We start from the raw sequence: 17,189 nt of genomic DNA, 5'->3' as shown, positions 1-17,189 counted from the left end.
CTGTCTGTCCAGGATATCCCAGCCAGAGTCACACTTATCCCATTTTTCCTGGTCAAACTTCCAGGTAGAAAAAGACATACCGAAGGAAGCAGATGTATGGAAGCCATAAGCCTAGAATTTCTGTTTCACTCTATGAATGATGCCACCGGGCGGCACTGTTCAGGCCATGCGCTAACAAACGCGATTATAATGAAGAATTAGACTAGTGACAGAGAAACGTCGCCTCTGTCATTTAAAGTGAATCCTGGTCAGAAGCAAAGCCGCGTATTAACGCGCAGGCTGGAGAAAGCCTGCCTCATTAAAATCAGCTGTAAGCCCACTGTCCTCTGTCTGTGTCTGTCTGTCTGTCTCCCCCGCAAATGAGCTTCCAACCCTCCCTCATGGCAAGAGCATCAGGAATCAAGCTCTGGGAGCGCTGAAGAAACCTTTACGTGATTAGAAATGCCACGCAGAGTTACAGCTTCCTCAACGACTCTGCATGCCAATCAGATAAGAGTACATAGCCCATTTTAAATGTAATCCACGGCACTTCTCTGTCTTCCTAAATTGGTGTTTAATTAGAGACCATGCTCTCGCTGCGTTATTCTGATCTCAAAGGAGCCACGGCTGAGCTGTGTTAGCCGAAGGAGTCCTCCGAGGCAGCTCACGGTTTAGCCCCGGGAAGGCCGTGGCATCCAGAGCTGTCTGTGTGTGGAGAGGCGCCCCGCCATTTTCGGATCGCACCTTCCACTCACGCCTCCGCGGGCCGCCCCACCGGGGCAGCCGCTCTGCGGGCTCTCCGAGACCTGCCCGGGCGGGACGTGTGCCAGCTCGGGCCCCTCTTCTCGCCTGACAGCCACAGCGGCGTCCGGCTGGCAGTGAGGACCGCCACCATGGCGACCCGCCCCGCCTTCTCCTCAGGGCGGCCGGGAGACTCCGCCCCGCCGCCGCCCCACAATCCTCTGCTCTCCGGCCCTCGCAAGATGGCGCCGCTGGGGGCTCCGCGGAGCCTGGCGGCGGCCGCCTCCTGCAAGCGACGCCTGCTGGCCCTCGCCCTGCTGCGGCCTCCGGCGGCCGCCGCCGCCTGCGCGCAGGGCTGGCTTGCGGGGAGCGGGCGGTCGCGGGCTCGCGCGGCCCCGGGGAGCGGCCAGGTGCGTGGGGGGCGCCGGCCGAGGGCGGGCGGGCTGTGAGGGGCTGAGGAGGGGGTGCCGGGCCCCGCGGGGCTGCCGCCGCCGGCTCGCCCAGGGCGGCCGGTTTCGGCCTTGCCTTGCCCAGCCCAGTTGTCGGCGCTCGGGGCCCGGCGGAGGGGCCAGGGGGGCCGCCTCGCCCCCGGGAGGCCGCCCCGGCGGGGGAGCCCCTTGCCCTGGGGGGCCGTGGCCTGGTGGCCCCTGCGCAGCGGGTCGGGAGAGCGGCCTGGTCGTGGCTGGTAGTCCTGGGGCAAGTTTGGGCCCAGGCGACTTAAGGCCGAGCCTCTCCCTCCCTCCCTCGGGGTGGCGTTTAGGTGACCGCTCTGTCTGTGCCCGGCGTCCGAGCGTTTCATCCTCTCTCTGTGGGCAAGCGCTAAAAAACGTTCATCTAGAGGATAACGTGCTGACAGCTAATTTTGCTGAAGGGAAATCGGAAGCGGGATTCTTTCTGTCAGCAGTGGAACAGTGGAAGGCTGTGACGTGTTTCAGTGAATGATTTTTTTTTTGTTACAAGTAAAGAATTGAGTACATATCTCAAACTGAACGAGTCCAGCTTTCAATAATTCATATGCATTTTTCAAGTTGAGTGAAGGAAGTGTATCTCAAAAGACTGAGTGAATGAACTTTATGAAAGCTCCCAGATAGCTATTATTTCTGTTTGATAATAACCTTTCTTTTTATTCCTTCCCCCCTGCCCCCAGAGTACCGCTGTTTATGACTAGCTTTTTGTTGTCACCTGCCTTGATTAGCTGTCCCTGACAGGCAGAATTTTGTCATAGTCTATAGCCAAGTTCCTATTATTTAGTAGATGAGATGAGCAGGACTGAAGTAGTAAATGTTGGGGGTTTTTACTTTTGAAATTTGTGCAAGGTGGGAGGCTGAGAGTTGAAGTTGATGCAGAGCAAATATTTTTCCCCTGTATTTGGATGCATTAAAATATATCCGGGTACTCAGTGTTACCCAGTGTTCCTGGAAACTTACTTCAGGTGGTAGTGAATTAACAACAGTATTATCGTGGTGATGTATAGCAGTATTCATTATAATCCTGTTTTGCTTTTGAATGTTTTTATTTTCATGTGAGGATTGCCAGTCCTTGCTGATACGTTTTAATTGCCGCATGTTGCTAAATGTTGATTTGCAGTAGATTTTCTGAACTAGAAAGCTAAGGCTACGTCTGTAGTACATATATGTGCTCATCTCTTTGGCCTTTTAGTTTCTAGGCATTTCTGTGTTAGAAAGCGGTCAATTTTACATGTCTTTTTTTACAGTCTGGTGATTTTTATTTCATTTCTGCATCAAGCTCTATTTGGATGAAAACTAATTCATTAAATGCACAAGCAAGATCTTACATTCTGTTAAATAAAAACTTTGTGCCACATTATGACGAATAGGCAACACAGTTTATGTAAGTGTGTTGTGCAAATTTATTTTATTATTATCTAGCAGGAGGCTCAAACTAAGTGTTCTAGAGTTTTTGGTTATAATGTCCTTCAAAATTTCAGGACTAGTTGACATGATTTTTTTTTTTTAACATTTAATTAAATTTGGTGACAGAGGACAGTGCGTTGTCCTGTGATTTCAATTTCCTTTATTTTTTTTTTTTGCTCCTTCTCATTTTTCAGCTAGTTCAAGAAGTATTGTGCCTGCGCCAACAGAAGTGGCTGTCAGAAGTTGGCTAGGCACTTCAGCAGGTTGTATTTCAGAGTGATTAGCCATTGATTTTTTTAATTAGGTAATTCAGCTTTTTAAAAAACCTTCTGGGAGCAAGTATGTGCATCCTGTTTTAGTTTCAGTTATTTAATTATTTTGCTGTGTTTATGCACTAATGAGGACTGTAAAGATTTTAAATGGGCTTATTCCAAAAGCTTTTTTTATATATCAAAAAAATGAAGAAATACACCTGGTTTTGCATTTAAAACAACTTAAGCTTGTTTGCCGTGGTCGGAAGCCGCGCGCTTTGCGGTCATCTGGGAATAAGGTTTAATGAAAGTAGTGTTTTATAGTGTGTGTTCTCATGAAAGCCTCCGGGCCACTGGGTGATTGCACATCTTAGTATTTATGCTTTACTATGTGAGAAAGCTCTTATATTAACTTTATTGCTATTTTCTAGGTATCAAATACGGGTTAGATTTTGCACTAGCTTGTTGGATATAGCCAAGGTCAGTAGATGTGAAGTAAATGCCCGAGATCCAGTCTCTTTAGTCTCTCATGGGATGGGAGCCTGGCAGGACCCAACCACTTGTGAAATCCAGACAGCTGGCTTTAATGGCATGTCTTCCCCAAAGGGTTCCTAAATAGTAAGGGCTTTCCTGGGAGGGCACACCTATTGTGACATGGTTACTTCTCACTGCTCTGGTAAAATCACTTTTGTGAGTAAAATTGACCGTACAGCCACGGTTCTGCATTTATTGATGTAACTACACAAACAGCAGAGGTTTGTGGCAGCTTAGCTGTGTCGGTCAGGAGTCATGCCTTTTACAGCTTGGACTGATAAACAGAATAGCCATAGCTTAATTCCTGAGGAAAAAATGTCGTTAAAGGAAGGAAAAACCTCTGGTGAAATAATGACTGTAAAAGCAAAGTTACTAACCGTTCCTGTTGAAAAAGATGATTTCAAACACTTGCTCGTCATCGTTCTACTCTGCTTTGCATCTGCGCAGTACTTGATCCCTGTCTTCATTGTTTCATATCAATTGTAAGCTTTTTTTTAAGCTTAAAATTAATTGTAAGCTTAATTGTGTTATAATACAATATATGTATTTTCTGTGGCATTTAATACAATGGAATTCAAATATAGTGGAGTTGTTTGGGTGCTGTTGCATTACAGATCCATGTCTTTCTTCCCTCACACTTGCATTTTTCAGTAGTTTTTATTCTTGCTTTTCTGAGTAATAAGATGTGTAACGTTTGTATCCTGGAGAGGAATATAGCTAAATTTGTGGAGGGGAAAAACAGGTGTCATAAATATTGTGGAACTGTGATCAGACTCCATTTCTTGGTATTGAAATCAGTTTGTATTTCCTTAAATGTAGCTCCTGCGGTTGCAATCAACAGGGTTCATGGTGTCAAACCTCCTGTTTGGAACTTACTGCTGAGTAGTAATAGACAGAATGGACATGTTGGATGTGGCTTGCTTGATAAGCTTTTTAAAGTAACCAAACGAAGACTGTATTTCTTTTCTAGGAAGCTTAGGGGTTTTTCGTAGAACAGCTTGCCCACATCCCAAAGAAACACAATGGTAAATTCTGTTCAATCTAAAACTTAAATGGAAGAAAAATAGCATTTGACTGAAAAGGTCCAAAGCCTTTAACTAAGGGTAATGATTTTACTAGGAATCTGTGTGAGTCAAGAAATACCGTGAGGGGTTTCTTTAAGAGAGGGCTTTGGCAGTTGTAGAAAGCACGGCTTTGTAAATTATTGTAAGTGTAACGGTACAAAATAGAAGAGACTATTTTATCCCCCCCTTGCATTATCTTGCCCTTCCAGCTGCCACATAACATGTGATAAAGAGCATGTTCTTTTCCATAATTTAATAATATCCCTTGCTCTGGAACTGGTTGTAAGAGAAGTTTCAGGTATTTTCGTTAAATTTATTTATTTAATGTTTTACCTGAAGCCTGGTCTGTTCTGTAAAATTATGCTGATGGTTTTTTTGTTGGCAGTGTTTGGTTTTTTTGTTTTGTTTTTTACCAAGACAAGCCATATGTGTATTAGTCGGATGTTATGGGGAAAACCCCTCAAGATATCTTTTTGTTAACCTTCTTGGTTTCATTTGCTCTGAGTATGGGTACGGAGCAATTGCACGTTGGCCGTTGTTAAATGTAACTCCAGTTAAGTTCATATTGTGCACATTGGTGACCCTTTAGTCTATATTTATACCAGAGTATTTTCACCTTTTCTCTCATCTTTCTCTGCTCTTTCCTATTCATCTTTTCGTTTTGCTTTGCAAACTCAGCAAAATTAACAGTGGGACTTGAATACTGCACAGGTACTTGAATCCTGCCTTCAGTTATCTTTTCTGTTATGGTTAGTTTAAAAAAAAACACCCCCATTGAATTAGCGCAGTACGTCTGGAACAGCACGTAACATACTCCAGAGAGAAGCCTCTAACTGTGTTTTTGACCTTGTGCAAATGTGTTGTTTGTTTGCATTTATAGTATTCAAACTACCACCAACAGTCATGACACTTCAGCAATATGACTTTTATGTGCAATCAGTACTAGACATCTGTTTCATCCTTTACAGTATATAGAATCATACCCAAAAATACATTAAAAGAACATAATGCTGCAGAGTCAGGCATTCAGAAGTTAGGAAATGCCAGAGTTATTGTTCCCTGCATAATTTCTTAAATTCAGAAATACGCAGAACTCGTTCCTGCTCCTTTAAAGCAATAACCTGCTGCTTTGATCTGTTGCAATAAGGTCCAAGTACGCCTTTCCTTTGTAGTCTTAGCTCTATTGGGAAAGACTTGTGCTGAGGGAAAGTGGAGTCCCAAGTCTGCCCGCAGGATGTGCGGAGAGTGACAGGGTAAGCTTCAGTCCCACTCATTTGAGCAGTTTTACTAATAGTGCTATGATGGCCGGAGGGCTTATCAGTGAGGTGCATTGTTCACCTTGTTTAATTCTTTATTTCTTTGCTGAGACTTGGTTTTTAGTAGGAGCTTGGGAGAGCACTGAAACCTCCAGTCTTTCAGGCTCAAGGCTGAAAATAAGAACTTAAGTCTTCCTGTGTACCCTGTGCAAATCCTTTCATCTCTTTGCTGTATTCATCTCTTAACCTCGTGACAGTTTATAGCTTCAGTCAAGTAAGTGGGCTATCTAATGCAGTAATTGAGACCAGATCTGCTGGTCTTTCAGTAGATGCTGAGGGTTTCAACATGCTGACTGTGCCGTAGGAGACAGGAACTCGGTCTCACTGGTGAGAATGTAGGGCTTGTTGGTATTAAGCCTCTCAGCCTGGGTCGTGTCTCTGCTATAGATTCTAAATTTTCATAGTTGAGTCCATACTTCTGAATGGCTTCTGGCTGGTGAAGCAGGTGAAGTTGTATTGATACAACTGTCTTTGCTGAATTAGAGAACACTGCTGCCTTTTGTATGGGTTTGTACAACTTAATTTGGTGTTGGGTTCTAGGTACTTCCAGCTGCCATGATGGTGGTTACTGCTAGGAGTGCTCTTCCATGTTGGTGGGAACTGTTATCCAAAATAACCGTGCCTTTGTAAGGATTACGGTAATTTGCAGCAACTTGGGATGTGCTGAGGCATCTTGAAGTCCTTCTCTTTTTCCATTATATTTTGAAACTGTTGCTGTTTGTGTGGAGAGCATTTTAGTTTAGATGGAATCATCTGTGCTGACATGAAACTGTAGTTACAAGTGTATCTGCAATTAAGTGCTTTATAAATGCAGCTCCTTCATTTAACCCAGGTCTTGGAATCATCAGGGCAGATCACCCAGGCCAGTTAGCTCTAAGTGCACACTGTACAGTTCTCATGTTTAGTCTTTTTCTGTGTGTAATGTCATATAATGGAAATGTTTGAAATAAGCAGGTCCCATTTACTGAATTCTGGGGGAGTGATCTTAATTTTCTTAAAACTGAGTAAATTATAACTTACGGTATGTGTCTTAGGACAAGAGCAAAGGATTGTTTAAGGCAAGGTATAAAATATGTAATGGTGGTGCTGCTGTTTGTGAAGGTTACAAATACCCTTTTTTTATGATCAAGATAATTTTTTTTTCCTTTTTGATGTTTGTTCTTTGCCTTGGGCTGATGAGCCGTTCTTTCACTATTTTGCTCAGTGGTAGTGATTTTTATATAGTGTGAGGTGTATGGTTAATATTGCAACAGAGCAGTGAAGGATTTAATAGTGAATGTGTCAAAAATGATGTGGCGCCATCGTTGCTAACCACAAGAGAGGTCCCTGTTTTGCCACTGGGGAAGCACTGCCAACTAGTCCATCTAGGGAAAATAAATGGTCCTTTGAAACTCTTATGGAAAATTAATTGCTTTCAATGTAACATGTAAAGCATGCTACGGCTGGTGCCAGCAGTGTATTTATTAAAGATGCATTTATGATGTGTGAATATTGGGTATCTTGTGTCCTGCCTACCTAAAACTTGTAGTCAGCCATGCTCTAATTTCCGAGAGTCCCAGTGCTTCCCAGTCAAGAGCTGTAGCTTTGATTAGCCTTGTGGTCTCTGAGACAAGCATGGCATGAGCCGAGCTAAGAGGAATTGGAAATGGCAGCACCTATAAGCATAAGAATAACATAATGAAAAACAGAACAAAAGAATATTTGAAAGAAGTCAGAAGACAACCTGGGAGAAAATTAAAATGAGAGGAAAGGGAAAACTTTGGGCTTTCATGGTACAAAAGAAATGAAGTCTGATGGGAGTGGGGATTCAGGGAAGGGAAAGGTTCATTGTCACTTAGCATTTTTAATGGTTGAATGTAATTATTTTACAGCTGCTCCCCACCAGTTTTCTTTTTCTGTGGTCAGTTGTTAAAAACCAAAGCCATCTGCCTTGTTTTCATGTTATGCTTGCTTACATAAACTAGATTAATATTCTCTGAATGTGAAGTTCATGTTCTACTTGACTCCATTTTCACTTTTTTTTACCCCCTCTTTATTCTGTAGATTCCACCAATCTGCAAGCAAAGATCATGGCACATTCTGGGGGGAGATTATTCAAGGCCGTTATTAGAGGCTTCAGAGGTAGGTATACATTGTTTTTCTTCCTACTTGCAGGTCAGGGGAAACTCGAGTCCTTGGAACGTCTTTCAGAGTCTGCTGGGTTTTTTCTCATTTCGCTATTTATGGTTTTGAGGTGCAGCAAGTTATGTTTCTGCCTCTAGAAAAGGAGATAACTTTGCTTAGAAGCTCCAGACTGTTGCACTCTCCTCAGGAGGTCTTTTTGAATCTCTAGAAACTAATGATAATATGGTAACTTACAAAGAATAGCTCTTAAAAATGTAGGTTTTCTGTGTTGATACTTAGATTCATGTTGTCAGGCATAGAAAATACCAATGCATAGAAAGTTGTGAGTCTTCCTTGAGTATGTAGAGCTTTATTACTTCAAAATTCTGCTTAGGTTGTGGAATATCAAGAAACATGGAAACTTATTCTCGTAATTCTGAGTGCCGGGATGTCAGGCTCTTATTCCTATGAGGTCTACTTGCCTTAACGCTAATGAAAATATAAGGAAGATGCTTTTTTTTTCTATTCATGGAATAATTATGACACATTTCTAAGTAACATGCTTTGCTTGAATGAAGCTAGGAAATGTTTGTCTTGTTTTTTTTTATTATAAAAAAAATAGTCACATGTAGAACTGACTTAAGCAGCTAACATCTTTTGAGGGTCATTGGGACTTCAAAGCATGAAAAAGGCACTTTGAAATTGAACTTGCAGAAACGCCTAGTGGTAGTGAGCTATTATTTTTTTAGTACATCTGTGTGCATTAATAAATTCAGAATTTTTCTCTGCATTTATTCAGCATGGAATCTTGGCCACATGCTGAGAGAAGCGAGCGTTTGTTTTTAAAAAGCAGGTTCTTCTCCTAACTGCATCTGTACGTGTTGTACATGGATTGCAGCAGGGGCTCTGGACCAGGTTAACTTGTACCTGTCATATGGCACCAGTGGGCTGTTCTCATCCTGATGGGGAAGAGGAGCGTGAAGCGGATTTATCTATTCATTTTGCCCTCAAGTTACTCTTTACATACATGGAAAAAGTATTATTGCTTAAGTGTGTTACACTTTATATATTAATGTGCCTGAGTATGGTTATCTTCCAAAACCTCACTTTCTTTTTTATGTTCTTTAGTACACTTTTCAGTTTTTAGGTGTCCTTTTAACTGAAATATTTAAGGCTCTGTTATCTTTACCTCCTGGCTGCTTGGAACATGCTCTTTACTGTACTGCTAGAATTATAGTCCCCTAAGCAAAGCAAGGTTTTTAGAGAGAGGTAATATCTTCTGTTAAAGCAAGCTGATACAGTTGGAGAATGAGGGAGGGAAAACACACCAGTAGTTCTTCTTTCTGTTGGCTTTTACATGCATGTTTCCTGAGGTTCCTGCAAATTGACTTTTCATTTTCACACAGATTCTCCCGAGGTGGCGACTGATGGAAAAGAGAATGTGCTGGCATGGTCATGCAGGTGGAGGGCTTCACACAGATCCAAAGGAAGGGGTAAAAAAAAGTTTAATTACTATTGCTTTTTAAAAACAAAAGGTGATCAGCTTCCCGCCCCACCCCCCCCCACCCCCCCCACCCACCCCCCCCCCGCAAAAAAAAAAAGCTGAAGACCCCAAGCAGCAATTTGTGAAAAACTGTGTTGGTAGATATGTGAATACTGTAGTGGAGTAGATACTGTTTAATTGTTGAGGTAGGCTTACTAGCCCTTAAATCACCAAATATTTGTAATAACTGGGTTGAAGTGCTTCAGTTGTTTTATTAAAAATACGATCTTAGTGTCACACACTCCTTTGAAATTGGCCTGTGTTCTGTTAGATGTTTCTCATGGAAAGTATGTTCCATTGTAATTTATTGTGGTTTGTTGTTCTTGTTTGTGACTTGATATTTCCCTGTGACTTGACATTCAGGATAGTAGGAATCCGCTTGTGGATACAAATTAGTGTGTCAGTTGGTAAAATTGCACTTGAAGCCGGCGGGGGGAGAGAATTAATTAAGCTGCAAGTATTTTTACTTGGATTTAATGTTAATGCACATGATATATTTTGACTATATTTATATCCAGGAAGCATATGTTTAAATAATTATGATAGGTATGTAAGGAGAAGCAATATCTTTTATTAGACCAAATGATTACGGTTAGAAAATGAGGCAAGCTTTTGGTTAGAAAAGCACAATATAAACTTTGCATGATTAAAATTGCAAAATTACAGCTCTTGAGTTTATGTAACTTTCATTTTCTCGCTTCCTGTGCAAACTTACTCTGATGCTTTGTGTATTTGCAGAATGTTTCTGTGTGATGATTTCAACTTGTTCAAACTTGAGTGGGATCTTCCTAAAACTAGTGAAGACCATGTTGCTGACAAACTAAATTTCAGTGCAGAATCCAGGTCTTTCAGGGCTGGTTTGCTCCTGCTTAACTGTTCTGACGATGTCTTTCCTACAGCCTCATTTGTAAAGAAACCGAAGAGTTAAACATAGGATTTCCTCTTAAATTTTCATCTGAGAGTTGTCCCTTCATTGAATCCAAACCTGTTCTTGTTACTGGCAGAGTCAGGAGAAATGTTACCAAAATTTATGCTTTGGTAGGAAGAGGGGATTTCATAACCTAAAGTATAGTCAGTTTCTTTTAGCAAACATCTGTGATCTTTTCTGCATAAAGCATGGGGGGAAACACAATAATTTGACCTTTTCCATCAGTGGTACTGCTGGCTTTGCATGTAACATTAACTTTAGACTTATTTTAAGACCCTCCTTGCAACACGTATGGGCTCTTCCAAAGATTTCCTAGGTAAAACAGACGTTAAAGCTAGCAGACTATCCTCCGTGTTTACCCTAATTATGTATGTTATGGAATATAATTATTACTGATTGTATTTCTCCTGTAAATGGGAGGAGAATATTATCCCCTGTGTTGTCACTCTGGTGGTCATGCATCTCTTGGGCTTGATCATTTGTTCTTGGGGATTTTTTCCTACTAGGATTTCTGTTCGCCTGGGTATGTTGATCTTCTGAATGTTTCCTGTTTGCCGTCCCAACTTAATTTTTCACAAGTCCATGGAAAAGATTTTTTTGTATATACATAGAATGAATTCAGCCTTATATGATTCAGTTGCAAATCCATTTCACAGACTCAGCTTCACAACTGACCTATCTTCAAAATACCACAAGTGGCTGTTTATGCTTTCTTTAAAAAGCTGTTTCCTGAAATGCAGATGTTTAACTGAATCCCTTTGTATGTGATGGGCAAGTTCCAGGACAAATCTATTTAATCATTGTAGGTATTACATGTTTAATTATAATGTGTTTTCTTTAGAGTTATTACTTTCCTGAGGTCTACAGTTTTGCATCATTCATAAGCTTTAAATTTCGGGGTTTTCTCTGGTCAGAAAGGAAGAGGAAGGTTCTGTTTACCAAATCATTAGCCATGTTAAAGAATGGTGGATGCTCGTTAAAGTTAGAACTCCCCTGGAATGTTAGCCAGAAGTTTTGATGCCAGCTGATATTTCTTTGGTCTGCTAGGCACTGTAAATATTCCAGTGGCATGTTCCTGTTACTTGCAGTTATTCTTGTATAAGCCAGTCCCATGACTTTTTTTATTCCAATAAATGGAGCTATAATGTAGTTAATATAGGACAATGTCAGTTAAGGCGGTTGTCTGTCTAAACAAATATTGGCTGTTAAGGATCATCCAGGAGAAAGAAGCAAGAATTAGCTGTAGATGAAGTGAAATGTGTGAAGAGTGGAAAAAACAAAGGGTAACATTGGGTGTGAAAGCCAAGAGGTTCTCAGCAAAAATGAAGGGAAGGAAATCTGCTGCTATGCACTTCTATTCAGTGTGTAAAAGTACTGCTACCCAGTTTACCGTATGAGAATTTTTTCCCCCTAGGATTACGCTTTTAGGAAAACATGTCAGCTATATTACACCCTTCTCTCTTCCAAAATTTTTTTGACAAACCAACCTCTTCATTCTGGAAACTGCCTTTGAGACTGATGTTTTAAATTGCCCCTTTTATAGCAGCTTCAGGGGATACAGAACTAAAGATAAACACAGAGTATGAAGGGCACATTACCTTCATCTCACAGTAACTAGGAGAGAAGCTTGCACACCTGTTTGTTACAAAATAAATTTTACTTGCAGCAGTGGCTGAATACTGAAACAGAAAACATTTTTTGTTCTTTACCACCTTTTGATTTATTTTTTTTATGTGTTAATCGTTTGTGCACAGAATAGACAGGAATAAAACCAGTGGTGCCTGACTTGTTGTTAAGCAGACATATATTACTTCCTTATGGCAAGATTGATAGTCACAATGGAGCCCTGACAATTAGCCTTCCCCTGCCACCATTTCACTTGGTTGGTACTTAGTTTGCTAGTCGTTGCTTGCCTTCTGTGAGGGATGGATTTTATAAAGACAGAAGACTTAAGTACTTTTTTCCCCATAATGGGCACAAGCTAGAACATAGGAAGTTCCGTTCAAATATACGGAAAAACTTCTTTACGGTGAGGGTGACAGAGCACTGGAACAGGCTGCCCAGGGAGGTTGTGGAGTCCCCTTCTCTGGAGATTTTCAAGACCCGCCTGGATGCAGCCCTGAGGGATGTGCTTTAGGTAATCCTGCTCTAGCAGGGGAGTTGGACTAGATGACCTCTAGAGGTCCCTTCCAACTCTGAAGATTCCGTGATTCCCCAAAATTTGGAAGGAGAATTCAAGCCCAAGTTTGGCTTTTATTTAAGCTGATAAGGCAACTGAAAAAAGAATCCTGCCTCCTTCCTCGTCTTGGTGTTTTGCTACATAAGATTAGATAATAGGATTTGGGTTAGATGTCAGGAAGAAATCTTTTGCTGTGAGGGTGGTGAGCCCCTGGCCCAGGTTGCCCAGAGAAGCTGTGTCTGCCCCATCCCTGGAGGGGTTCAAGGCCAGGTTGGACGGGGCTTGGAGCAGCCTGGGCTGGTGGGAGGTGTCCCTGCCCAGGGCAGGGGGGTTGAACTGGATGATCTTTAAGGTCCCTTCCAACCCAAACCACTCTATGGTTCTAAGTCACTGTGTGGTCAGATGGTGAGATAGTGTGAAGTGATCTAGCTGAAAAATAGCGTGTCTGAATGGTGGGAACACGCGATCCCTTAACTTCCCAAACAGCTACTGCTGCTTCACTCACAGCAAGCTGCATATCATGGATTTAAACAATCTAAATGCCTTCTGCTATAAAAATAAGTAAATTCTGTTCTCAGCCATGCTTTTTCTCATGCTACTGAATCTGTAGGTTTATCTGACTCTCTTTACTGAGACAAAACCCTGCAACAAACACTGAAGAGTTTTCTGCCGGTTTCATAGACTGGACGAGTTTATCAAGGTGTTTCACGTGCTCCAGAGGTGGTGGGAGAAAAGGGCTGGGACTGTACAACTGAGTGCTGCAAAGAGAGGAGAGAGCAGGGGAGGAAGCCAGCTGTTAGTGGTTTGGAGAATAAGCTTGTGCAGATGTAAGGCAGCTTGTGCTGGTACAATAAAGAGGATGATGGAGCTTAAATGCAAGTCAAACGACCATTTTCTTCCATCATGCTTCTGATAGCTCAGCATCCTGGCATAGGCTTTATCCATAAAGTCACGGCGTCAGACCAGTGAATGCTTTGCGGTATTCAGTAATCTTGGAAATAGTGAAGAGGAATGTTGGCGGTCTTTTTCCCCCTTTCAGGTATTTTAAAAGGTCTGGAACCTTGATGGGATGGGGGGAGCATGAAGATGGTCAATATTAATTTCTTTGCAAATAGTCTTCAGTATTTGGTAGTGCATTTTAAAAACATGCTGCATTCAAAAAGGAGAAAAGGCTTTTTTTCTTTGCTCCCTGCTATATTAGATTTATAATACTTTTCCGTCCCTTCCTTCCATTTCTGTAAAAATAAGCTGTGGAAGAAAATCTAAAACATTACTGCCACTTAAAAGGAGGTAAAATAAATGCATCTCTTAACCTTTTCATATGCCACAGAGAATCAAAAGAGGGCCCGAGTCCATTAAACAGATTGCTCACTTTAGTTCTTAATGTTGCCACTTGCATACTTAAATCATTTTCAACTCATGTTTCTGTACAACAGTAACATTTATTTCATGGTAAACTTTGATGTAATGTGTGTGCATTTTGCATCTCCTTTGATATTTCTTCTTGTTCCTTTGCAAGGCCTTTGGCAAATGGCTGGCTGCCTTCTGACTCTTTTTTCTGAAGGGGCTTCAGTTGCCGTTCAGAGCCATGACGAAACAGAAATAGATTCCTTGTTTGCTGCCAATGTATTTCGTTCTTTTTGATAGCTTTTCTGTGCAAAGTCTGACTAGCCAATAGCAACATATAATTAGAACTGCTCTAGTTGCACTAGTATCTTTTGTGTTAATGTGATACCATTTTTTTTAACTTCCTTTTAACCTGTAAGTGGTGATCAAAGATATTTTCCGAGTGTTTGAATGGCTATTTATGCGTATCCTTGGCTCAAATGGAAAGATTCATGTATATTCCGTAGCAGGTACCTCCATATCCTGAATGGGTAGGACACAACAGAAACAGTTTTGCGTCCTTTCTTCACTTATGAATCTTCCATATATCCATTTTTTAAAAGTTGTTTGAAATGTGCTTATACGGTGTAATGCTCCAGTACATTTGCAGTTGTTGACAAAATGAAATATCTCTTCCCCTTTGGCTTCCTTTGAAGCTATGACTGGAAACACTGAGATGAATTTTCTGGTGCTTTTAAAAGCTTACATTTCTAGGACTGGCTGCCCTGGTTGCCTCAGCAATCTTACCTTTTAACAGAACTCTCCTTTCTTGCTCATTCACACTAGACCTTCACCGAGAATTTCTATTCTAATTTGTTTTATCCTTAAAGTTGAGGAGCGAGCATTTGAAGTACGCTGTCAAGTGAGGCAAACATTAAAATATATTGTAAAACTCCCCCTTTCTCCTCACTTACATAATGAAAAGTCATCTTTAAAAGGTGTGGACTAACTTTTTGTTCCCCCCCTCCTCCCCAACAACAAAATGTTGCCTGACATGGAGAGATTAGCTGCTAGTTGCTGCTCTTCTTTTGAATTTAGATAACCTTCGTATCTTTGAAGTTAAGCCCAGGGTAGCCAACACAGAAAAAGGAGTTGTTGATGCTTGTGCTGTACGTTACTGCACGTGCTGTTACTCTTCTTTGAGTAGCGTGGCTTAGGCTTCAGATGATATATTTAGCTTGGGAGTTTAGTGGACTGTATCTCAACTGTAAGTGTTACAGACATCTATCCATCTGTAAAATAACCTATATTTCTGTAAAAAATACAACCACCAAAACCAACAACAACAATAAAAATCCCAAACCAAAATCCTCAAAAAACCCAAACGAAAAAAGGTAATATTTCTCAAGAAGGCTTGTTAACTGAATTATGGTCTTGTTCAGAGGAAAATCTGAGGTTTGGAGAAGGAGAACCTATTTCAAGAAGTCATTAAAAAGTGACATAATCAGTTAAGCTAACGTGTGGCCATGTACATCTTCTACCTCATGAAGCCTGATTACCTGACTTCAAGGGCCATTCTGTTAAATGACGTGGTGACATTGGAAGCTGAGTTAAGGCCACTGGAATAGTTTTCTTGCTGGTTGTCATAACTTCATTGGGCACCCATTGAAGTACGACCTTTTGGGTTCCTGAAAACAGGCCCTAAAAGATGTGGTCAGAATAAGAGTATGTCTTACTTTTCTGCAAGGGTTCTAAGATGACCAAAAAATTGTGAAAGCGATTGTTGGAAATGATTAAATTTGTAATAATGTGACCAAGTCATGTGAGCTGAAATTTATATTCAGTTAAATTTGTACATGAGCATAAGCATTCAGTTCCAGAGATTTGTTCCAGTTGCTATAATGCTAGTGGTATTTTTTTAATACTGTATTCTATTGTGACTTGCTGAATTTTCTCTAAACCACTTCTGTTTATTGTAGACCTTTCAGACTTGCTTCTTCACTGAGTTCTTTGTTACTAGATTATTTTGGTTTATTTTTTGCATTTTGTACAGAGATCTTGAGAAGATAAAAAAAGAAGGGTCAGTTTATTTGTTCTGTGAAGTATTTCAGCTGTGGTGGCTTGTGGCTTTCTCTGTGCTCCATTTACAGCTAGCTATACTTGCACTCTTGAGGGCATGTGAATTAAGAACAATTCATCTGTTTTATCAGCGTGTCATGGATATAAACCTAGAAATTTACAACTTGAAATTTTACGATGTAGTTCTAATCTCAAACATTGTGAAGTGTCTATTTGATAGTGTCTGCCTATCAAATAAAATATAGAAGTGATCCAAATGTATAAAATTCATTCTTATTTAAACTGTTACTTTGCTTCTTGGGATCTCTTTGTAATTGGGATGCCTTTGTTTGTTCTTTCCGGTAGCTGAAGGAGATCGATGCCAAAAAGATTATCAGAGCAATGTTGTCTTATGTGTGGCCCAAAGACAGACCAGACCTGCGAGCCAGAGTAGCCGTATCTCTGGGGTTCTTGGCAAGTGCAAAGGTAAGAACAGATGCTTCATTCTACTGTGATAGTTACTGTTCCTCTGGAGTTCATACAAGGAATTATTTCCTTTTTTATTATTTAAAGGCTTTTACAATCTTAAGATGTCTGTTTCCTGTATGAGGAAAATGTAGTATTAGGAAATAATAGCTTGGGGTTTTTTAACAGGATGTCATATGCATGTGTGTGGTTGGGGAGATGATGATGACCAGAATTTTTATTTCCAGTGCTCGTATTAGTTTAGTCCAGGATTTTCCATTGCCGATTAATCATTTACATCATAAGTTATGGGAAATGGGAGTTCAAGGTTGCTTACAGATCTCTTCTTGTGTGGCGCTGTGTCTGTCAAATGGGATTTCTTCAAGGTCCTGTGTCCGTTCTCAGCTCTGAACTTGAGCAATGTGGTGGTGTCCACTCACGGCTCTTGCTGTGCTACGGAAAAGGGGATTTGAGCGCCAGTCTCTTCTTGATCTTTCTCTGTGGGATGACGGTGGAATTCCTGTTATTTCAGGGACTCCTCTGGTGTCCTAATGTGAAAGAATTTGTATATCTTGCTTTTAATATTGAACCATGCTTTCATTCAAATGGTTTTTCTTGTAGTCATTTAATTATGAAATGGAGAGTTGCTCTTACCTTTACTTCATTGTGTGAAAGGATCTCATACTCTTGCCTGCAATAAAACTAGTGTTTATGTGTTTTTAGAAAGAAATGGGCATGCAAAAGCTTTCTGCAGGTTAATGGAGGATATAATTTAAATTTTGTGCAAACATTGTTGAAATCGTTCAGAAGAGCAAATGTTAACTTTGT

General features: G+C 41.0%; 1 protein-coding gene across 1 annotated transcript in view; it reads left to right on the top strand.

Annotated features, from left to right (window-relative positions):
• Window positions 1-476: 476 nt before the first annotated feature.
• Window positions 477-17,189, top strand: part of ABCB7 (ATP binding cassette subfamily B member 7) — a 41,623-nt gene continuing 24,910 nt past the window's right edge. The window contains exons 1-4 of the mRNA XM_063345691.1: window positions 477-1,130; window positions 7,803-7,880; window positions 9,269-9,355; window positions 16,263-16,382. Coding sequence (XP_063201761.1) covers window positions 873-1,130; window positions 7,803-7,880; window positions 9,269-9,355; window positions 16,263-16,382 — 543 coding nt within the window. The 5' untranslated portion in view covers window positions 477-872. The remainder of the gene's footprint in view (window positions 1,131-7,802; window positions 7,881-9,268; window positions 9,356-16,262; window positions 16,383-17,189) is intronic.

This window comes from Chroicocephalus ridibundus, chromosome 9 (genome assembly GCF_963924245.1).
Source record: "Chroicocephalus ridibundus chromosome 9, bChrRid1.1, whole genome shotgun sequence".
In the NCBI taxonomy this organism is placed as follows: Eukaryota; Metazoa; Chordata; class Aves; order Charadriiformes; family Laridae; genus Chroicocephalus; species Chroicocephalus ridibundus.
This window is presented reverse-complemented; position numbering and strand designations above follow the sequence as displayed.